Here is a 21,965-nt window from a genome sequence, read left to right as displayed (position 1 = left end):
GTTACATGATCGCTAGGTATTCAGGCCTGAGTGGCCTCCTCGACCTTGGTCTTTTTCGATGAGTCATCTTCCTCCGCAGGCTCTTCGGCCTTGCGCTTCGTGCCATTGGATTCTGCACCGTTTGCCTGGGTTTCTTCGGGCTTGGGCTCCTCCTTGGCCTTCTTGCGTACAAGGCCAGTAAGATCGGTAGCAGTCTTCTTGGCTTCCTCGACGCGAGCTTGCGTTTGAGCCGCAGATTCACCAATAGCCGCTCCAAGAATTCCGCCCAAGCCTTCACCACCGAGAGCAGCGTTGACGTCAATTGGTGGCTTACGAAGTTCCACGAGCTGTGCATGGTTAGTAAAGGTACCGTCGAGGACAAAGTATGGTTACTCACGCGCTGCTCCATATCCGCAATCATGTCCTTGACGTCGGTAATCGTAGCTCGGGTGACCTCATTGTCTTCCGGAGATGCCATGGTCGCGAGTTCAACTTCCTTGTTCTGGAGCTTGAGCTTGGTGCTGTTGATGGCTGCTTCCAGCTCATTTGCGGCCTCCTCGCGAAGCTTCTCGTCGAAAGGCTTGCTCTCTCCTTGCTCACCCTCCTCGTGAGTGGTTGTTACGGATGAGAACTCAAGCGCCAACGAAAGCTTGAAGTGCGCCTCGGCAATAACTTCCGAATCCTCGCTGTACAGCTCCTTCTTGTACTTCAAAGACTTGCGCGAGTCCTCAATGGCGTCGGGGTATCTAATTTCTGTTAATGCCGGAAGCCTTAGTGCAGGGTACCTCGGCAGGTGCTTACCTCTCATTCTCTAGGGAAATCTCGGCAAGAAGATCATGGGTATCCGCAAGGCGCTCCTTGACATGCTTGATGCTGAGCTTCTCGCCATCGACTTGCTCTTGTGCTTTGCCATTAGGCTCCACCTTCTCCAACTCTTCCAGCTGTCTGCTGTAGAGAATGCGAGCCATGTCGAGCACGCCGAACGCAACAGCGAGATCGTCATCTTCCTCCTCTTCTTCTTCGTCACCCTCGGCCTAATAACAGGTTAGCTCCAATTGACAGTCGTCGACGAATCTGGATCGCAAGTCTTCAATCAACTCATTGATGAAAGAGCGAGACTTGTTCAGCCCGAGACCAAAGGAGCGGAATCTAGCTTACCTCCTCCTCATCCGAGTCGTCCTCAAAGTTTTCGTCGCCAGTGAACTGGAACAAGGGCTTCTTCTCCTCGACAGTCTCCTCGGGCTTCGCTCCGCTCGTCTCACTTGCAACAATCGCAACACCCTCCTCAGTTATTCTCTGCGCCTCGGTTTCGGCTGGCGCCTTGGTCGACATGGGCTCGGCAGTGGTCTTCTTCGGGACCTTGGACTTGGGTTTGGCCGCCTTCTTCTCACCAGCGGCCTTACCCCCGAGGACGTCGCTCTTGCTCTGGCCAACCTTGAACACACTGCGACCGTAGAGGAAGAGAATCTCAGCATTCGCAGGTTGCATTTCGCCATTGATCTCATCTTGCAGCTCCGCAGCCTTCGTAAAGCAGTCGGTAGCTTCCTCGTACTGCTTCTTTGCGTACAGAGCGGTTCCCTTGGCAGTCAGGTCGGCGAGGGTGACCTTCTTGGAGTTGACGTCCTCCTCAGACTCTTCATCGATCGTGGCTGGCGTGTCCTGTTGTGTCGGCGCGGGCGCATCCTGCTTGATCTCTGGATTTGCGACAGCCTCCACAGCTGGGGCCTCGGCGACGGGGGCCACTGCGACAGGGGCCTCTGCGATAGGGACCTCTGCGGCGATCGTAGGCTGTTCGGGTGCGTCGGCCATTGTTGGAATTGGGTTGATGTTGCTGATTGATAATTGGAAGGATGAAATAGCAGAAAGTTTTGTGGACGATGGGAAACAGGATGAACGAGGTAAGAAAGGCAATTGCGAAAAGAGAATTGGCAGCCTTTGTCAGTCTGTGGTGTGACGCGCGAGCTCTGGGGAAGGCGCGTTGATTGGGGAACGAAGCTGCAGGGATAGCTTCCGTTCAGCACGTAAAACGAGTTAAACCCAATCAAAATGGCGGGTGCGTGCTGGGCTTCTTCACTGTGCTTTGCACTGTAGGTTGCATCAATCCTATGGATCAATTCCGGGATAGGCCAGCAGGGTGTCGCTGCCAATGCCTTGATTACATGTTTGCCTTGGCAATCGCCGTACGCCTAAATGGCATTCCCCTTTCCTTTCTCCTCTCAATAATGCCCAGTCTCTGACTTGAACCGCAAACATCTGGTTGGAGAAGGAACTACAGCTGCATGTTTGCTGAAGGCGTGCGACTTGGCTGTCCTCTCAAGTGAGCTGACGAGCCTTTGAAGAGGCTCTGCCAGATGAAAGCCTCGCTCAGTAACAGCTCAATGTCCTTCTCCGTCCAAGATTTTGTTGGTAAGCTTTGCAAAAACATCATTATTTCCTGAAAATCCATCTTGACAAGCTTGTCTGACCACTTGACCAGGAAAGCCGCGCACACGTATAAATGAAACTCCGAAAAGCCTTGTTCTTCGGCCTATAGGTGGTTAGATGGTGCCAGTAATCAGACGTTGATGGAATATCCTCACCAAGTACGTGTCCCACATCCTGATCGTATTCCTTACACTTATCTCTCTCATCAAGAGACAGTTCATCCATCGAAAGCTGAATTGAATGAACTCGACGTGCTCCTTTTCGAGGTGCTTCGCCAGCCCTGCATCAATCCTTGCGGTGAGATCGCGGAGGGCCGCAACCTGCCTCTGAATGCCTGGCTGGGCCACAATGTAGTGGTCTTGTATACCGTCTAGCAGCTTTGTCAAGCACCAGAATGAATCTGCTTCTACAGCGTCAAGAACCGATTTTGGCAGCTGACCAGGGTCCATGCCCGATTCAATATCGGAGTCTGCGACGTATGTGCTCAAGAAAACCTGCCAAAACGGCGTTACCAAGTCATTGATGCCCTGAACGTAGCCGCTGGCAGGGTGTCGCACTGCCCATAAGTACAGGATTCGTTCCAGAGATCTCTGCGTCGCTTCGTACGAGTAAAGTTCGATGTGAGGGTTCGTTCTTGGAACGTCGATACTGATCTGATGCCAAATTGCCTCGTCTAAACCTCTGGCTTTTCCGGGTGCCGCCGGGGTGGTGCCACCTCCCCCACTACTGCTGCCGCGTTCGAAAGCCTGCCTAACGCCATCGAGATACTCTTTACGTTTTCTTTCTAGAGTTGCGACTCTCCTCTCGCTGTTGGTCGGTAGGTAGCTCAACAGGAGTTGCCATGTCATAGCACGAACCTCCTGGGGAACGCCGGACCAAGCTAGTTGCCGAAGTTCCTGTAGCGGTATTGTTGAGGCCTGTAGGAGCTTCTTGAACTTGTTGATACGAGTAATTCGTGAATTCGCAGCATCAATCTCTTTTGGTGTTGCATCGTCGGGTATGACTGGGTGATCGATTAGGTGCAGCGCGTTCGCCGGGTCTGTCGCAGTCAGCACGGTCCATTCCAACATCACGCGACACCACTTACCCCTCAGAATTTCTTTATACTGTGGACGCAAGATTTTGCCCTCGCTCTTCTTCGGCATGGGATAGGTTGGCGCAGGTCTTTCGATCGCAATGTCCGCACTATTCGAGTATCTCCTCGTGTGTAACCCTAAGCCGAACGAGTCGTTCAAGGGCGACAGACCTCCGTTGGGATCTGACCTATTTTGCGCGGCTTTCTTGCGTGTTCGTCGCTTCAAGTTAGACAGGCTTGGCAGGCCGAAGTCGTCACCATCATCGTCCTCGTACCCCATCATGTCCTCCTCATCCTCGTCGGCTTTCCAGTCATCGTTGGTGTTGGAAAGGAAATTGATATAACTTTTGATCGGAGGGGACGACAGGCCCGACTGTGGGCGCGAGGGGGGAGAGGCATCGCTAGGCCGGCCTTTGGTAGAGTGTGAGGAAGGAGGCGTCTTCGGTCTGGAGGAGGAGCTGGACAAGTTGCTGGCTCAAGTTAGCTGAGGGTGTCGGCGCGACTCCAAAATGGGAAGAGTCCGCACAGTGAATCGAATTTGAGAATATCGGCATGAGAGTAGGCTGCTCCGACAACCAGGTTCGGGTCGCGACCGGTTCTTTTCGATGCGTTCTCGCGTGGGGGCGGCTTCCAAAATGGCGATGCAGAACTACCCCAAGTCAGTTCCAAACTGCGTCGGCGATGCAGCCAAGGCAACGTACTCTGAGCGGTCTGCGCCGTCAACGAAATATCAAAGTTAGCCAGGAATTTTCGAGTTTAGTCTCAAGAGCCGAGGCTATGTAGCAACGGGCAGCTCGAGTTCAAGAGGTATGACGAAACCCACCGACTTGGACCATCTCCTGCTGCGGGGCAATTAGCATGCGATGACAGGCCCGGGCAGGGGTTTGGGGGAGCATACCTGTTGCGAGGGCTTCTTCCCACTCCCTGAAGAGGAGAACATGGTGATACTTCTCTATTGAGACCGTGTCATTGTGTGTCTTGGTGTTGAGATGCGCCAGACGAGTCGCCTGAGCTCCGAACAAGTGACCAGTGGCCGGACCCTTGCCTCACATTAGTGTACCGCACGCCGCTTTGAGCAGCAGTTGAAGTGGAGTGGGGGGAGGAGGTCACTGTGGCTGAAGGATGCGGTTTCAACTGCGTCGTTGTGGCGGCCGAGGTGCAAGTCTAAATGGTAGCGCAGATGCTTCTTCCACCCTATATTGATGAGGCGGGAAGGAATCTGGGGAAGTCTAAGCAAACCGCAAGAAACTACTCCCTAAGAAGATGATTCTTGCAAGGGATGTATTCACTTCATGCAAATGGTAGAACGAACATTGCGGTACCTTGCATGAACGGTCTAACTGTACGGATGCGGTTACCAAACTCTCCTCATCTCATTACATACCGCAGCAAGCCAGTCTTGCTACCCAGTCACGTGACTCCTCACACTCAGGTACGGGACCCAACACATCGCAGGTCCGTACTCCGTATGGCAGAGCGCGCACGAGCTTTGCCGATGCTTGGACCTTTCTGTCTTTCCCCCAGTTTTTGTAGCTCTGATTGGATTGAGCACGCCCATTGGCTCCGCCACAGTCTTAGCTCCACCTTCCTCCTCTTTCACTCAGGCTCTTGCCTAAGAAATATCCAAACAAGCGCTGTTGCGTACACGGCGACCTTGTCCCATCAACTTCTCCGCAACAACACAACACGTTCTTTACTCTCCATTTCCTTTCGCCGTCGCCTGCATCGACTCGCCGATTCAAGTATCCTCGACACTGACTGAGCACTCGTCAGGATGACCGAGCCCGAGAATTTCGAGGAAGACCTCTTCGCCGATCTGTGAGTAATTACAAGTGTCGTCTGCCACCGTGAAAGACATGCTGATACGTGTTACAGCTACGATGATGACACCCCAGCGAAGCCAGCTGCCGCCCAGCAACCCGCGCCGCCTCCTGCCCCAGTCGCCGTTCCTCAACCAAGCGTCGAGACACATGCCGAACCACCTCCCCAGTCTGAGCCGGAATATGGTGGTGGTGGTGGTGATGATCAAATGAAGTACGAAGAAGAGGATGACGATGATGAAGTAGACTTCAACCTAGGTGGCGATGGCGGCGGCGGCGGCGGCGGCGGCGGTGGTGGAAGCACTGGTTATGCGCCGCCCTCGAATGGGTTTGCTGGCAACAAGCAAGAAGAATCCACGTACTCGACAAGCACGGCCAAGAACCCGAGTGCCAAGGAAGACGGGTAAGTTTTGTTTGCCAACTACGTGATTTTTGCACTTGCTACACAAACCATTCCCCATGCACCCATAGTTGGGACGCATACCTCGACTGGATTAATCTGAAGCACTTTTGCTGCGGTTTGAGGGAACTCGGGCATCAGTTGCCCCATGGTTACTCGTATTGGGCCTTCTTGGTCTTGGGAACTTGGATGGACAAGAGAGGGCATCAATACAAGACGTTGGCCAGCCACGTTTTGGGAAACATTCTTCAGGGCCATCAAGCAGGTCAAGGAAAACTTCAGAGAAGACATGAGAAGCTTGAAGAAAAGCAAGAAAGAGAAGCCATAAAGAGGTACCGCGCAAAAAGTCAGCTGGAAAAGCAGCCTGAGATCACCGAGATATGCCGACGATAGTCAGTCATCAGTCAGTCAGATCAGGAGCACCCTCGTGCACCTTCTATAGCCCAGTCGCAGAGAGAACATCCTGCGGTCTTTGGCTGCTGTAGCAAGATTAGCAGCGGATAGCGCTCGAAGCTAGAGCTAGCAGAGACTTGACGATAGCAAAAGACACGAAAAATTCGACAATGACCAGGCTATCCGCTCCGCAATTCTCCCCAGTCGTGAGAGAGTTTTTGTGGCTGGCTAGCGCTGCTCGCCCTCAACAATCATTTTGGCTGCGGCTGGAACCTGAAATCCTCGGCCTTTTCACAAAGGCACCGATGCTGATGGAAACCAACCCATGCACGTCACTTCTATGATGATTCAAGAACAACGGATTGCTGTCTGAATCTGCCGCTGGCCGCGAGGAGGTACCCGTCAAGGAGCATGTTATGACAGACATCGATCAAAAAACCAATACACCAACGCCAAGAAATGCGATCTCAGGCTGTTACAAGCCTCTCAGCCTGTATTTACCAGAGGGGGAAAAGGCGAAGGTGGCCAGCCTATCGATGGGCGACAGACGACTAGGCCGACTCATGGTCTCAAGGATGACTGCTCTGTTATAGCCATACGGCGGGAACTCTCATTGGCTATTGGTCCTTGTCTCGATGTCCGGATAATACTTCCATTGCCCAGAACACGATCATAGTCGCATGCATTTCTTTTTCAAAGTTCTGAATCTTGAGTCGATTCATTGACTAATGTTTTCATGTCTGTAGCAAGATGTTTATTGGTGGCCTTAATTGGGAGACGACTGATCGTAAGTCTACGTTGTGTCCGCTTCTATAGCGCCATTTTCTAATAGCTGCCAGAATCCCTAAGGGACTACTTCTCTCAATTCGGCGAGGTTGTTGAGTGCACCGTCATGAGAGACAGCAGCACCGGACGATCAAGAGGCTTTGGCTTCCTGACATTCAGGGACGCCAAGACGGTGAACATCGTTATGGTCAAGGAACACTTCTTGGATGGCAAGATCGTGAGATTCTCCTAAGCCGATTGCACTTCGAGCTGAACACTAATGGCAACCAGATTGACCCCAAGCGAGCAATTCCTCGCGACGAGCAAGAAAAGACTAGCAAGATCTTCGTCGGTGGTGTCAGTCAAGATACGACCGATCAAGAGTTCAAGGACTATTTCGCCCAGTTCGGCCGTGTAGTCGACGCGACCCTAATGATGGACAAGGACACCGGCCGCCCTCGCGGTTTCGGCTTCGTCACGTTTGAAAGCGAGGCCGGCGTTGATGCCTGCCTCAGCACCAGTCTGGAGATTCACGGCAAGCCGATTGAGGTCAAGAAGGCTCAGCCGCGTGGCAATCTTCGCGAAGAAGAAGAAGCTGCACGGCGGGGCGGAAAGTTCAGGAAGGGCGAAGACGGTGCCCAGGGTGGACAAGGCGGGATGGGAGGCGGCCAGATGGGTGCTGCAGGGGGCATGACGCCCCAAGTTATGGCACAATACTTCCAGCGCATGCAGCAGTATTTCGCTATGATGCAGCAACAAATGGCCATGAGTAGAGGCATGGGCCCTATGAACCCGGCCATGATGCAGCAGATGATGCAAATGCAGCAGATGCAGCAGATGCAGAACCAAATGATGGGTCGCGGTGGAGGCGGCAACGGTCAGCAAGGCATGATGGGCCAGATGACGCCTCAAATGATGCAGCAGATGCAGCAAATGCAACAGCAGATGCAGCAGCAGATGGGCCAGCAGGGCGGTCCCCCGTCTGGACCCAGCGGCAGCTTCAGCCCTCAGCAGCAAATGTTCGACCCATCTCAGGGAGGCCAGCCGCCACAGCAGCCCGGCGGCGGACAAGGACCACGTCGGGGAGGCAGCAGCGGCGGCGGAGGTGCTCCCCGCGACCAGTACAACCAGGCTGGCGCATATGCCATGGGCGGCGGTGGCGGTGCTCCGACATCGTGGGAGGGCATGTACGACGACGTTCCCCAACCGAACCAGGCCGGCCGGGGAGGCTTCAGAGGCGGCCATCGTGGTGGCTCTCACAGTGGTGGCTCCCATCAGGGATCACCCGATCCTGCGCATGCCCCGCCTGCCAACGCGCCTACAGGGCCCAAGAACGCGGGCAGACCCGGCGCTAACTACCGCGGTGGTGGACGTAGCAGCAACCGGGGATTCCATCCTTACTCGCGTTAGGAGTCTTTGCGGTAGCCAAAGATGGCCTTTCTGGCATCGGAGACGGAATCATAGGGGCGGATCGATCTCAAGGCGCCGTATCTCGTCGGCTAAAAGAGAGCTATACAAGTTTGACGGTTCGATGAAAGAGGGCGCTGGGAAGAAACTGCATATATGGAACGAGGTACCGCGTTTTCTCTGAGACGAAGAGGAACTGGGACCGGAACCGGGGTACGGCTTGGGTTCGGCAGCTTTGCTTATTGCTCTTGCGAACTTTTATTTTCTTCTTTCCTTTACAGATCGTTTTTCCTGGGAAGTTTGTATTATACTCCAAAAAGGGAGGGGGAAAATCAACCATTAATCGGCCGTCTTCGTGTGTTCTTTTCATTCACGTGAACTTTGTGGGAGTATCAACTTCATGTCATGACATGAAAATAGATTGCTAGGGGTTGCACGTTCCGTGAAGCATCGCGAGAAGCAGGGCAAACGGGCAATATGTCATTCTTTAAGAGTCTGGGTGAGGAAAGTCTTGCCCCGGCTTGACCTTCCGAACCGGGCCCGAAGCCGAAGTTGAACATGCCCACCTTTCGGGCGGCGAGCCGAGAGCTTTAAATTGAGTAAACATAGGTGAAGTGAACATGATAAGATGAGGATGATAAGATTATAATCCCAGCCCCATGCTCAATCCAGCTCAGGCTCCTATGTTAAATGCATTACTTCAAACCTTTTTAATGGAAGTTATTTCTTGTGTCTGTTGTTCAATAACTTTGCTACTACCCCACATTCGATCTGCGATATATCCACTTGTTGACGGGACTGAAGAAGTCCCGGACCTTGCCAGCGGGCGTCTACAAGACTGAATAGGCTGACGGTATTCAAAGTAGCCGCCCGCGGAAAGCGCATTTTGGGAGAGTTAACCAAGGACCGAAGATATGTCAGCGTGCAATTCAACATCTGCAGCGTTGTGAGATGTCCAGTTCCCCAGAACGCCGGACAACGACCGAGACTTCTCCATATCAAGTCTGATACCCCTCGCTGCTGTCGCACAGTTTCCGACTCGGTCATTCCGGGGGATAATCTACTTAATTGCCAAAACCCCACGTACGATGGCAATGGATGGGCTAAGATAGGAAACCAAGAACCGAACAGGGCGCGCGCAGGAGTGAGAGAGGAAAAAATCGAAACATGACAAGTCTTAACCCCCAAACTGTCTAACTAAGCAACGCATGTGATTTCTAATCAACCCCCTCTGTTCCTCTACCCCTCCATCGTCCATCGTCGGCGTGACCGCGCAAGAAAAAAGTCTCACAACGCTAGAAAATGGGAAAAAAAAACTGACAAACCACCCCCACCGAAGCCGCAAAACAACTGGACATTGCTCGCGCCCTTCCGCGGCGCATTTACCATACCTTAATTTCTCGGGTGCCCAAAATTCCAGACCATGAACCTTTTTTTCTTGACTTTTCCCACCCTCCACCACCCAATCCCATTCTCCTCTTTTCCAATTTTCGTTGACGTGATTTGAAGGCACCTGCCTGTGATTGGACAAATAACCGCAAGCTACGGGAATCTTTGACAACCTACCCAGACGACCCCCCAGCCGCCTATCGGGCTGAGCCGCAGTCAAACGCTGCGCCTACGGACCAAAAGTCGACCACCACCTTTACCAATTGGACTACAGACGGACGACAAGGGCTTCTCCCATTCGGCTTGCCGAGACCAATTGCGCAATCGCAAGGAAGAGAAAACAAACCATTGAAGAAAAGACGTTCCCACCCTTTTGCGAAAGCGCCGTCGTCCCGCTTCGAACAGTTCCGCCTTGTTTTCCCGCTCGGAACCCTTGCATCGTGAGCCTGCAGGCAAAGGGGAAGAAAGAAAAAACGACAATCAGCCTGGTCTGACGTCTTATCAGAAAACCAACCCCTCCATACCGGGCAACGTCTTTGTGTCTCACAACTCGTAGAGCTGTAGAGAGTTGGTCTACAGTAGATGCTCTCCGACTTGATTATACCAAGCACTCTAATATCCGACCCTTCTTATCGCAACTTATTATTCCAGATATTTGCGGCTGGCGCGCGGAATTTCCTACCTTAGTTTTCTCGGGCCGTTTTGTTCTCATAACTCCGTCATCGTCCAAAACGCCGATCACCGGCCAAACCCGGCCGTAGCCGCACCTCCTCTCAAAACAAACCACCAAGAAAAAGCCGTAGCCACATATCACCAGAAACCATGGGTCTCCTGCAAGTTTTTACCTCACACGCTCCCGCTATCCAAATACAGATATTCCAATGATGCAGTCTCTTCTAATACTTTTCAACGTAGAGCACTGGGAACCCCTCTCGACTGGCCAGAGGCCAAGAAGAGTGCGGATCAGGTCCGCGAGTGGGGTATCAAGGTTCGAGCGCCGCTCTCTGTCTCTCTGTCTCTCACTATGAAACGAATCCGCACGAGGCTATCGTCGGTCTTTGGGGTCATGAAAGTGTTGCTGACCTGAGTTTCTTTTGGATGGTTTAGCAACTCCTAGAGATATGGAACAAGGCTAAGAGCAAAGAACGCGATGCTATGCTCTGGGGAGATGAGGTATGTGAACCCTGTTGTGAGAGATGATGCTCTGCTGCCTCATGGATGAGTGCCAGCGTCTCATGCTCTTACGACACCCCTCAGCGACTGCAAGAGATGAGGGCCCGAGAGCTGACAATGTTCACGAAAGGTCGAGTACTTGGTCGTGACCTACTCAAAGGACGAGCCCAAGGTCCGCCTGTCTCTTAGACAAGCCGAGATTCTCACAGCACTCGCCGAGAGCCCGGATCTCGCAAAGGAGGGAGGCTGCGTACCAGAGCTCCAGGAAGTTGCCAGGGAACAGTCGTATGTTCACCCTCTATTCCTCTCTCTCTCTCTCTCTCTCTCTCTCTCTCTCTCTCTCTCTCTCTCTCTCTCTCTCTCTCATCCGGCGACGTCCGCCACATGAGCCGATCCATGGCGCAATTTATCGAGAGCAGAAGAAGAGCCTTGCCTCGGTTATGCTAACACCCAAACCACAGATCAGTAACCCTCCCCGTCTTCCACCCGGAATTCGGCCGCTTCATGCTCGAAGCCACCCCCGGCAAACCCTGGGGCATCGGCTTCAAGGAACTCCTCGACGTCGAACCCGACATGAAGCTCCGCCGCAAGATCGCAAAGGACCACATGCACAGCAACGAGTACCCCATCACCCTCACAACCTTCCCCCGCATCGGCTGCCCGGGCGACTTCACGGAACCCTACTACCCTCCCTCGGGCCCCAAACTCCGCTCCCAGTTCGTGCCCGACGAGATCGCCAACCCGCACATCCGCTTCCCCACCCTCGCCGCCAACATCCGCTGGCGCCGCGGCCGCAAAGTCCAGGTCAACGTGCCCGTCTTCCACGACACCAACACGGCCAACCCCTGGAAGGATCCCACCGTCAACCGCGACCTGCACAACTGGCCCGAGGATGACGACGTCCGCGACGGCGGCGCCGCCCCGGACAACTTTATCCACATGGACGCCATGGCGTTCGGCATGGGCAGCTGCTGTCTGCAGATTACCTTCCAGGCCAAAAACATCACCGAGGGCCGCAAGATGTACGACCAGCTCAGCCCGCTGGGGCCCATCATGCTCGCCCTGACGGCGGCCACGCCCGTGTATAAGGGATTCTTGGCCAATACCGACGTGAGGTGGAATCAGATCAGCCGGGCCGTGGACTGCAGAACCCCTGAGGAACTCGGAGAAAAGGTGAGATATTACAGAAGAGCACAGGCTGGACTATTCAACCACTCCCTCACTCACTCACAAATACCCTTACTCCTGTACCTCTCTCCTCATCTTACACCATGAGTATCTGCACATATATGAAGATGTACATATAAACAACCTCAAGGAAAGACATGCTAACACAACAACACAGCCCCTTAAAAACGACCGCTGGCGCATCCCCAAGTCCCGCTACGCCTCAAACTCAACCTACATCTCCACAGACCCGCGCCTCCGCCAGGAATACCTCGACCCGAATCTCGTCATCGACGAGTCCATCAAATCTAAACTCATGGACGGCGGCATGGACGACCGCCTCGCCACCCACTTCGCCCACCTCTTCATCCGCGACCCCATCGTCGTCTTCGAAGAAGACCTCCAGGAGCTCGACCTCTCCAAGACGGACCACTTCGAGAACCTCCAGTCCACAAACTGGCAGCACATGCGCTTCAAGCCCCCGCCCGCCGACAACTCCATCGGCTGGCGCGTCGAGTTCCGCCCCATGGAGATCCAGCTCACCGACTTCGAGAACGCCGCGTTTTCCGTCTTCATGGTCCTCGTCACCCGCGCCATCCTCTCGTTCGACCTCAACTTTTACATCCCCATCACCAAAGTCGACGAGAACATGGAGCGCGCGCACGCCGTCGACGCAGTCCTCAAGGAGAAATTCTTCTTCCGCAGGAATCCCTTCCCCAGCCGCCAGGTCCGCGTCAACAACTTCACCCAAGGCGGCGGCGGCGATAACGACGCCAGTCGTCCCAACTCCCGCCCCGGCTCCGCAGTCCCCAGCCGTCCCCCCACCCCCGTCGGCCCCGTCGAAGACGAATACGCCGAAATGACAGTCAACGACATCATCAACGGCAGCAACTCAGACTCCTCGGACGGCTTCCCAGGCCTAATCCCCCTCGTAGAATCCTACCTCGACAGCGTAAACGTCGACGTCCAAACCCGCTGCGAACTCGACACCTACCTCCGCCTCATCAGCCAGCGCGCCTCGGGCCAGCTCGACACCGCCGCCCGCTGGCTCCGCAACCTCGTCGACGTCCACCCGGGCTACAAGCACGACAGCGTCGTGGGCGAGGACGTGCAAAAGGATATTATTGCCGCCGTCGTCGCCATCGGCGAGCGCGAGACGGCCGGAGCCGGCTTCGCGGGGCTGGATATCCACGGCCTACCGAAGCTGCTCGGGAACTTCCGCCGGGGCTGCGGCGGCGCCAGCGGTGATCAGCAGCAGCAGCCGGAGGTCTCCGCGAGGAAGAGGAAGGCTTCCGAACAGGCTTAGATGCGGTACCCACGTACGTAGGTCAGTAAGGTGCGTAGGTTGGTTAAATTCACTAGTACTACGGAGACATGGGAACACTATCACGACCGAGGCATTGGGTCCAAAAAAGCAAAGAATAGGAAGGCAACATCCCGAAGGCCAGGGGGTGCAGGAAGTGAATAGGAGGGAGCAGATTAGGGTCTCGACGCCATCAGCCACATGAAAGCTCGCATTCGGCGGCGCCTTGGATAGGATCTCCGTGCACGTAATGAACTCATAGACTCAAAAAGCATATATTTAGACAGCAATGGCAAGTTCAGTCATGACGTATCCTGTTTGTGAAGGGGATAGAGAGAGCGTGAGAGACGTCGGCCGTAGGCGTGAACCATAGGACCAACACCAGTGCCAGCGTGGGAGTTAATGATTAAGCCAAATGCGTAGTTGGACGCGAACATGTCTCAATTTGATCCTGCGTCGTCGATCCAAGATCCAAGACCAAGTGAAATCTGAGGTAGTCCACGATCTTGGATCGAGTGACAGACCACAGGTCCCAGCCCAACGTAAGCGCATCATCAGGCTGCACAACTTCCCTAGCCCGACTGAAGGCGTCGAATTCATGGCTCCCGTGGGAGTGGGAACCCGGCGCACTTCCCGCCTTTCTCCAGCGGAAGTTTTGTTTGTCTCCCTCCTGCAGAGGGCTAGACTAGTAGGAAGCCAGGGATTCCCATAGTGACTTAGAACCCGTGGCGGTATCCTTCTCGATCTACTGGAAAACGAAATGCCTGCGTGAACGTCTCCTTACACTCCCGAGGCGTCTCGAAACTGAGACAGTTATCGGGCTTCCACATGACGAGTTCACTTTTCCTGTAGCTTCTTGACTCGAGGCTGCGCGGCAATTCCACAGCCCTTGGCTTCCAAGCCGCATGGCAATGTTCCGGAAAGCTGGAACCGGCCGTAAGTTCATGATGGAGAAATTGGAATGGCGCATGCTGATGGAATTTCCCGTTTCCAGTTTCCAGTTTCCAGGGAAGGGAAGACCCGGGAAGCCGGTAATCTGGGAACTAAAGGGGAGTGGGTGTGTGGAGAGAGGCGTGTAGTGTACTGGCTTTGCTTGCTTGCCCTGTTAGCAAGCCAAACGCCAAACTCGAAAATGAAATCGACACGGGGTGGTTGGTGTGATGTTTCCTCGAAAAGGCGCGAGCCACAGCGCTCTCCATCAGTTGGGCCGGATGAGCTTGCTGAACCGCCAGGCCATGTCTTGGATCTCGGCCATGGCGCACGCCAAACAAGTGCGATCCTGTGGCGAGAATAGTTGCACCGGCAATTCGATTGGGGAAGGGTTTGCCATGACATGCAACGAGGTTAGTTGAATGACAGGACGCTATGGCGTTGACGGTTTGGAGCCGGCTCGTTCGAAAGCGGACGATCCCCTCTGGTTGCCCGCCCATTGTGCCGGCAAATTTAAGGTGATCTCAAGATGGCATTCCTCCGTGGATGACCAGCTAGGTTGCCACTGGGGACGCAGGCAGGCTTCTGTCTGTGTTTATTTTGATATGCTGTGGGCTGCCCGTTTCTCCAGATCGAGCCATATCAGCCCCGTGTTGCAAGACAATAGGTCAACGTACCGGCAGCGAGGTGTGCTGGCACGGTGCATCTTTCCACAGCACAGCGTCAAGAAGCTGAAGATAATACAAGGGGGGTGAGGGGGGTTCGGGCATTCTCATCAAACCAAAGTCAAGCCGCGATCTGTCAGTTGGAGCCTTTGAGGAGAGGTCGTGTGCAACTGTGCTTCTCAGCTTGGCGGTTTGAGCTCTGCCGCGTGATGTGGCAGGACTAGCGGACCGCATCCTCTGGGTTTAGGACCGAAGAACGAAGCCCACACCACAGATAATCTGGAAGGATTCCACTGCTGTCCTCGATCTCTTACTACATTCAAGAGTCTCCGAGCGAATGAGACGCTGGCTGAACGGTCATGCATGGAAGTACAGTCCAGAACTTGAGGAGCCAACAATGGCTCATTTCCTTACGTTCCCATACTGATAGCGTCGCCGCCACTGCATTTAATGAGGTAGGGACAGCACGCGGCGCTTTCACGACAGCCTTGCTTTCGGTATAGCCACATCGCTGCGTTCGGAAAGGCCATCACTCTGACATGTCGCGTGGGAGTCGTGTGGGTAGGCTGAGGCGGCCTGGAGGTGGCAACCGCAAGCGGACTTGATCGACGCGAGACGCCATGGTTCGATTGCTGGACCGTCATGACGTAGCAGGCTGAGCTGGACGTGCGATGCGAAGTCTTTACGGATCACGCTATTGATGAGGCAGGAGCTAGTTTGCCGCGCACGGGATTGTGAGCAATTTGGGACTGGTTCAGCAACGCGAGGCGGTGCTGCGACCACTAGCTGACTTTGAATATTCGTATTGGCTGTTGGATCGCCATGTGTTGTGGATGTTTGGCAGCGGCAGCGGACAGGCATGGCGAACGGCCGTAGGAACGGTATTGTGAACTTTGTAACGGGTCACCAAAGGTTGGTTGTGATGATGCCCACCAAGACCATTGGCGCACGGTACGAGGTCGATACACGCCCAGGCCGTCAGATGTGACAAGTTGATGCTTAGAGATTGGCGAGCCGGTTGGGCGGTAGCGCGGCCAGAGACGGACGGAAACGCACCCTTGCGCAGACACACGGGTGTCAGATCGTTTGATGAGATCCAACCAGATCTGGACCCGGTGACCATGCGGGATGGAGCGTGGGAAGCCGGAGCAAATCGGTGGACTAGGTGAGGGATCTAGGCCAGAAAGCATGGCGAAGCGAAGGGGGAGAGCTTGAAGCCATATGAGAATCGTACGATGTCGTCCACGGAGAAGCGCGAAGGTTTAAACGCCGAGTCGAATATGGACAATGGTGGTGCCGTTTAGACAAGCCAGGCAAGGCCCAGAGGCTAGGAGAGCAGGTGGCGGCCAGGGACCTGGGCTGTAGCATGGCATACCTCTGTCTCTGTCCGGACCCATGTGGTCCGAGTCAGCGTGTTTGAAGGGGGAGGGGACCACAGTCCTTCTACACACACTATTGCCTGCCCGTTGTTGTCGTTGTGTCCCTGTTCTACGCCTTAGCAGAGAGGAACGCCATCCGCGGCCATTTGCAAGGAATCCGTGGCCAGCTAGGGTCTGGCAGCTGGAAGCGATAGGGGAGAGAAGCCATCAGGACTGATACTGTGTACATTATGCCACACGGCATCACCGTACGGCGATGAAGTACTGCGGCTGGGTATTGGTATGGATCAGGGAGAGAAATGGGCCGGGCCCAGATCCGAAGATCTCAGTAGCATAGCTTATCTGCGTTCAGGGCTTGGGGACCCCACGTGGCGGGGGAAAGGCACGGAGCTTTGCGCCATAGCAGAGATCAACGGGCAACGGACGTTGTCTTGGTGTATGGCTTGGGCTAGACCAGGCCGGGCGACGAAGTGATTTCCCAAAATGCTTTGGTGTCAGATGGGAAAGTGAAGTGTGTAAATTAGGCGTAGATATTGCTGCGGTCGTTGGCGTTAATTTCCATTTCCATTCTGCTCTGCAGCAACTGCCGTCATTGAGATCGGCCCCAGTAACTCGTCCGAGCATTTCTCAATGTCTTTGTGTGCCCCGAACAAGACTCCTGAGGGGTGTACTCCGTAGGAAGGACGCTCTGACGTGTTCGAAGTTCCTCGGGCGGACGCAGACAATAAGCGGAGTGTATGGGGCCGACACAAGAGGTTAGAGACATTGGATAATGACCCTGGTATGTACGTTGGATGGATTGCAACTTGTCGTTGGAAGGGGGTGGAGAGGAGTTGGGGACGACGTTAGAAACGAGAGCGAGTGAGGATGAAGCGATGGCAACAATCCTGGGATCCTAAACAGTCGGTCAGATGGTTGACAGGCAATATGCACGATACGAACCCAAAGATCGGGTCGCGCTCGCTTTGGAGAGCTCCACTGTCACCGCAGGTGAGGGGCCGATCTTGCAGTTGCGGTCGGCAAAGAAAGGAAAAGAGGGACTAGAACTTCCAGGAAGGTTGTCATCTGTTGCTGGCCGTTGGTCAGCAGGCGGGAAGAGGGTTGGCCCGGTTGAGTTTGTGAGTGGAGGCAGCGACGGGGGCAGACAGAAAGAACATGAGACTGTGACTTGACCAGGTACGGGCAATGTACCTTAACCTCTGCCTCGGGCCCGGAGTGGAGCTCTGGTGTCTCCTTCCTCGTGTTCATCGGCAGGGAAAAGGCCGCGCTATGAAATGTCATTGGTTTGGGAAGGCTCTGACCGAGGTGGAGCATAGTGCCTGATCTCGCATGGCATGGAGACTTAGTCGACAGGTACATTGCAGCTACAAGCTTGGGTGGTCTGTAGATTTTACCCATCATCCATCAAGTGCCCGAGTGAGGAGGACGGGAGTGGGCAACAACGTTCGATCATTCAACAGCTCACTAGTTCCTACAGGTTGGCTGGAGACCGGGAGATCATGACGGGGCCGGCCAATCCGCACCGGGTAGATTGCTCGTGAAGACTCGGTTCCAGAACGATAAGAGTTTCAGACCCTGCAATAGAGCGGGCAACATTGGTGAAGTATGACCCTTCAAGCTGAGAGAGAAAGTTCGTAAGTTGTGTAATAGGTGCTCAGAAATGGTGCTACTTGAGGATCTGAGTCGACAAAACTTACCCCACGATCCAGCAAGCACGGGATGCCCGAGCACGATTTAACTATGTACGATGGGCCAGTCTACCTTACCTTGGTTTGAGCAAGCGGCAGAAAGGCAGAAAATAGGGTGCGTGGATTTGCAACGTCAGGTACTGAGGTACTGTGCAGTGTGTATACTACCTAGGTGTGTGGCGGGTAAGGTACCGGTAGGCCCTTTGAGTGAAGAGCGATGCATGGCTAGGAACCTGGAAGTCATGGTTTACGGTGTAGAAAGAAGCCCGGGCTCCTGCTACAGCATGGGAGAGATGAAGCCCGCTAAGACGTTGACGATTACGGGAGTTGGAAATATCACGCCACACACGAGTCGTGAGATGCGAAAATGGGACGAACATTTCGCGGATGTAGCTTAGTCTGGCAGCTGGAGAGACAGTCAGGGCTGGTGTTGGAGGATGAGGTGGCATCCCAACTTTGAACCTTGGGGAATTTGGAACCAAATATCCATTCGGGAGTGCGTCTAGGTTAGGCAGACAGAATTAAGGTACGAGGTGAGCCCGGTAAGTTAAGGGAAGGAAGGCACGTTGTGAGGCATTTTACAGCATGGTCCTTCCTTCGCTCCGTCCTGTCGTGTTCCTCTCTTGCCGGGTAGGCACTTGCCTTGAGGTAAAGGTAGGTAGGTATGGTGGTAACTTCCATTGTGGACTGCGGCGTGCCCTGTGGAAGGTGCGTAGTAGGTAGGTGCGTACTTCGTACTCCGTACCTACGTAGTAAGGTACCTTACCTCACGGTATGGGTAGCTAGAAGACAACGGGCTGTGAGTGGAGGGATGCCTGCCATGAGAGGATCCACCCCCGTTTTTCCCGCCCAAAGTGAATCGCAATTAAATCGACGCAAATCTGCGATCGCATCCGGGGAGCCGCCGGGGTCCGATGTGGGCCACCTCTCGCCCACTTAGGTAATCTCTTCCAGGGAAGCCCCAGCCCGACCATCTTTCCACCTTTTCCACTATCATCTCACTGTGAGAAATGGCGGCAAGTACCCTCACGTACCGCTCCTGCTGTGTCTCCCAGAAACTTCCACTTCCACACCCCCCCGTCCGAGGTCACATCAATCCAATCAGACAGCCCACCCAAAATAGCGCCGGGAATTTTCCAAGAGCTTCCGCGATCGAGCTGCTAACCCTGTTGATCTGATTTTTGGGGTCCATGTTCCTCGATGTTCCTCAATTCCTCACACCACACACAACACACCACACACCACTCCTCAGTCCCGCTGTCGCTGTCCCTCATACACTATTCGTACAGACCCGACCACATCAGACTTTTGCTTTGGCACCCGGCATCATCAGCCACCAATCTATCCGTCTTCACTGCCTCAGCTTCTGATCGCACTCCCCCTTCAGCAGAGTTCAATGGGCTTTCGGTAGAACCTCCAAAAACAGCGCAATTCTAATCCACACAACCATTTTGCAATTCCCTCCAACCCAGACCTATCATGGCACATGGTAATTGGTACGGATACCTGTTGTCGGGGCTGCTGTCCGTTTTCTCCCATTGTCACGCTCCTTAACAGGGACAACCGTGGTTTCGGGTCGGCGCCGGCGCTGCTCATACGACAGGGACGCTGCTTCCAGGGATGCTACCTTGATCCTCACCAGACGTACCGCACGGAGTACCATCTACCATCGGCCGGCGCGCAAGGTTGTTCATAACGGCCCCTCCTCTACTACTGTACACTTCCTGATCATTGTGCATAAGAGTCCGACGTATTCATCTGGCCATCTCAAATCACCTACAGATGACGGATAACAGTCTATTCGCCGGCTTGGGTGGGATGGAAATAGCCCGGTTTGGCCGCAGACAAATAAAGAAGCCCGAGCCGAGGCAAGCAATAACAGCAATAGCGAAATGCGAGCGGGAGTTCTTCTGCCTGCCACTCCGCGATCTGCGCCTGATCGTCACTGACAAGATCACATATGCATTCGAGGTCTCTGATCACTCAAGGAGCCATCACTGCGGCTACGGAAACCCAAGAAAAAGCAACGTAAAGCATACCGCAACATGACTAGGTGCGAACTCAAGCCAGCTTATCCCACGGCAGAAGTGGGATGCCCAAGCTGCCATCACTTAATCGGGTCAAGTTCTTGATCCTCTTCTTTGGACGGAACTTCGGTCTGAATGTTGGCAAGCATCTGAGCACAATTCAGCCCGGCAGATGGACTCAGATCCAGCCCAACCATCGCAGGTCCACATCGACATCCCCGGATGCGCTATATCCAAGGGCCGTCATATTGTGAGATTTTGTGCTCGGAAAAAATGGCGTAGGTACGTGCTTCCATCAAGCAGCGCCTGGTGTTCCTTGACTCCGTCATGGCGATTGTTCCAAGGCAACCCATCTCAAGCTACGAGCTACCTACTGAGGCACGTTCGGGCTTCACCAAGACGAGACATGACGGTCTGGCCTTGTCTCATCTCGCTGCCACGCCCAATTTGTTCTACCTACTCCTCTCGAGCTCTGCCAACCACGCCACGCGGGACTATCCAGAATGAAACCACAAGTTGTGTACAAACCACCACGTCGACTGCAGATGGACACCAGCACTGGCCATGTTGACCGCCTTGTTTTTCCACGACCGGAAACGCTGCGTTTCCTCGTCAGCCGCCTAGTGGCCTGTCACATCCACTTTCTACGCAAGATGGCAAGATATTCTGCCCGTCCTCAACTTCGCCCTAGGCCTTGGCCACCAAACTCAAAATGTGCGATTATAATTTCTCCAAAGATCGGCCGAGATGAGGAGGAGCACGTCCGCAACCACCTTAGCGACACAGAAAACCTGATGCAACGCGGCCCTATTACACACTGGAATGACTCGGACGCCCGTTCGACGGCGCCGAATAGTCTCTTCGCGGCTATCAGACTTCATCTCCCGCCTACAGAATTTTGATCATTATCACTTCAATCGTCTTAGCCCTCCAGTATCTAAATCTGGGATCGGTCATATCTCTTTCCCGGATCAACGCCCCCTTGCTCAAGCGAGATTTAGTTATGTCCAGCCTTCAAGCCACCGACTTTGAAACCTTCAGCGTGGTCTCCGGCTCTCCACGTTGTCCAAGCCAAGCCCAATGAACAAGATATGGAAGGCGGCAGTCGGGCGCTAACCATCAGAACCGCACAGCTTGCTTAAACGGGCCGTCTCAGTCTTGGAATGCTGCAAAGAGTCAATCTGCTCCCATGGCACTGACCTCTAGTCTGCCACGAGGTTTCTCACGGCGAGCTGGACCCACCTTGTCGAAGCCCACTTGGACCCATCCCGATCCTCACGAACCTGCGTCGTCCTCAACATCATCATCACCTGTACGGAGGACTCCCTAGACAATCTCGCAGCTCACGAACCCCGTCATCAAACCTGTCCACCAGCCCCTCATCGGTCAATACTGCAAGTCTCTTAGATCAGCACTCCTCATGCTCAGCTGGCGGCGTTGGCCTGGCCTGGACTCTACACGAAGCCACGCAACACGATGCCATCGTCTGTCCCCCCTTATTATGCTCCCGCAAAGCTCGCACAGCGCGAAACAGAGATCTCGAATAGATGCAGATGCGCCTGCTTGCAGCTTTTGACTCTGATGCCGTTGTACAGCCCTGCACTCTGTCAAACAATGTACAGTGACAACAGCCACGCGCGGTTGGTAGCACCATGGCCGACCTCTTGCCATGTTTCCCCTCTAGTAGCCTTGGAGAAGGATCAGCCGGTCCTGCCAAGGTAGCCTAGGGGCGGCTGACCACTTGTCTGCCCACATGGATGAGCGCTTGGATTGCGCCAAAATACTATTGAAAGGGCGACGAGAAAACTCACGTTCTTGCACTGTACCCATGCGTCACTCCATCGATGCATGTAGGGTGCCTGGCGAAAGGGTTCGTCTGCACCGCGCGGGCGCATGGACGAGACGCAGAGACGCGCCACCTTGGACCTTGGGGTGCCGCCATTCCTCTTCCATGCCAGACCAGCCGGCCCGGAGCCGATGT

The 21,965-nt window shown here is 54.4% G+C and overlaps 8 protein-coding genes across 8 annotated transcripts; 5 read left to right on the top strand and 3 right to left on the bottom strand.

Annotated features, from left to right (window-relative positions):
* Positions 1-20: 20 nt before the first annotated feature.
* CCOS01_06028 (histone H1-binding protein) lies at positions 21-1,788 on the bottom strand (the record flags this gene model as incomplete). Its single annotated transcript, XM_060454200.1, has 4 exons — positions 21-326; positions 377-725; positions 781-1,013; positions 1,138-1,788. 4 exons carry the CDS (start codon positions 1,786-1,788, stop codon positions 21-23), a joined length of 1,539 nt encoding a protein of 512 aa, XP_060315972.1.
* Positions 1,789-2,248: 460 nt separating this feature from the next.
* On the bottom strand, positions 2,249-4,518 carry CCOS01_06027 (GTPase-activating protein gyp1; the record flags this gene model as incomplete). Its single annotated transcript, XM_060454199.1, has 5 exons — positions 2,249-2,506; positions 2,559-3,948; positions 4,005-4,127; positions 4,180-4,189; positions 4,377-4,518. Coding segments are annotated over 5 exons (1,923 nt in total), but the record flags the coding sequence as incomplete, so codon positions are not given.
* A 734-nt stretch (positions 4,519-5,252) lies between these two features.
* CCOS01_06026 (nuclear polyadenylated RNA-binding protein) lies at positions 5,253-8,266 on the top strand (the record flags this gene model as incomplete). Its single annotated transcript, XM_060454198.1, has 5 exons — positions 5,253-5,296; positions 5,354-5,701; positions 6,838-6,878; positions 6,931-7,094; positions 7,148-8,266. The coding sequence occupies 5 exons, from the start codon at positions 5,253-5,255 to the stop codon at positions 8,264-8,266; spliced, it is 1,716 nt and encodes a 571-aa protein (XP_060315970.1).
* Positions 8,267-10,807: 2,541 nt separating this feature from the next.
* On the top strand, positions 10,808-13,298 carry CCOS01_06025 (glutamate-cysteine ligase; the record flags this gene model as incomplete). The annotated part of the gene is made up of 4 exons (XM_060454197.1): positions 10,808-10,825; positions 10,956-11,110; positions 11,287-11,998; positions 12,171-13,298. 4 exons carry the CDS (start codon positions 10,808-10,810, stop codon positions 13,296-13,298), a joined length of 2,013 nt encoding a protein of 670 aa, XP_060315969.1.
* A 2,374-nt stretch (positions 13,299-15,672) lies between these two features.
* On the bottom strand, positions 15,673-16,080 carry CCOS01_06024 (uncharacterized protein; the record flags this gene model as incomplete). Its single annotated transcript, XM_060454196.1, has 1 exon — positions 15,673-16,080. The coding sequence occupies one exon, from the start codon at positions 16,078-16,080 to the stop codon at positions 15,673-15,675; it is 408 nt and encodes a 135-aa protein (XP_060315968.1).
* A 3,363-nt stretch (positions 16,081-19,443) lies between these two features.
* Positions 19,444-19,653, top strand: CCOS01_06023 (uncharacterized protein; the record flags this gene model as incomplete). Its single annotated transcript, XM_060454195.1, has 1 exon — positions 19,444-19,653. The coding sequence occupies one exon, from the start codon at positions 19,444-19,446 to the stop codon at positions 19,651-19,653; it is 210 nt and encodes a 69-aa protein (XP_060315967.1).
* Positions 19,654-19,739: 86 nt separating this feature from the next.
* CCOS01_06022 (uncharacterized protein) lies at positions 19,740-20,072 on the top strand (the record flags this gene model as incomplete). The annotated part of the gene is made up of 2 exons (XM_060454194.1): positions 19,740-19,985; positions 20,043-20,072. 2 exons carry the CDS (start codon positions 19,740-19,742, stop codon positions 20,070-20,072), a joined length of 276 nt encoding a protein of 91 aa, XP_060315966.1.
* A 239-nt stretch (positions 20,073-20,311) lies between these two features.
* CCOS01_06021 (uncharacterized protein) lies at positions 20,312-20,886 on the top strand (the record flags this gene model as incomplete). The annotated part of the gene is made up of 2 exons (XM_060454193.1): positions 20,312-20,476; positions 20,530-20,886. 2 exons carry the CDS (start codon positions 20,312-20,314, stop codon positions 20,884-20,886), a joined length of 522 nt encoding a protein of 173 aa, XP_060315965.1.
* Between the last annotated feature and the right edge of the window lie 1,079 nt (positions 20,887-21,965).

Source organism: Colletotrichum costaricense (assembly GCF_030867565.1).
Source record: "Colletotrichum costaricense strain IMI 309622 chromosome Unknown Scaffold_5.1, whole genome shotgun sequence".
Classification (NCBI taxonomy): Eukaryota; Fungi; Ascomycota; class Sordariomycetes; order Glomerellales; family Glomerellaceae; genus Colletotrichum; species Colletotrichum costaricense.
This window is presented reverse-complemented; position numbering and strand designations above follow the sequence as displayed.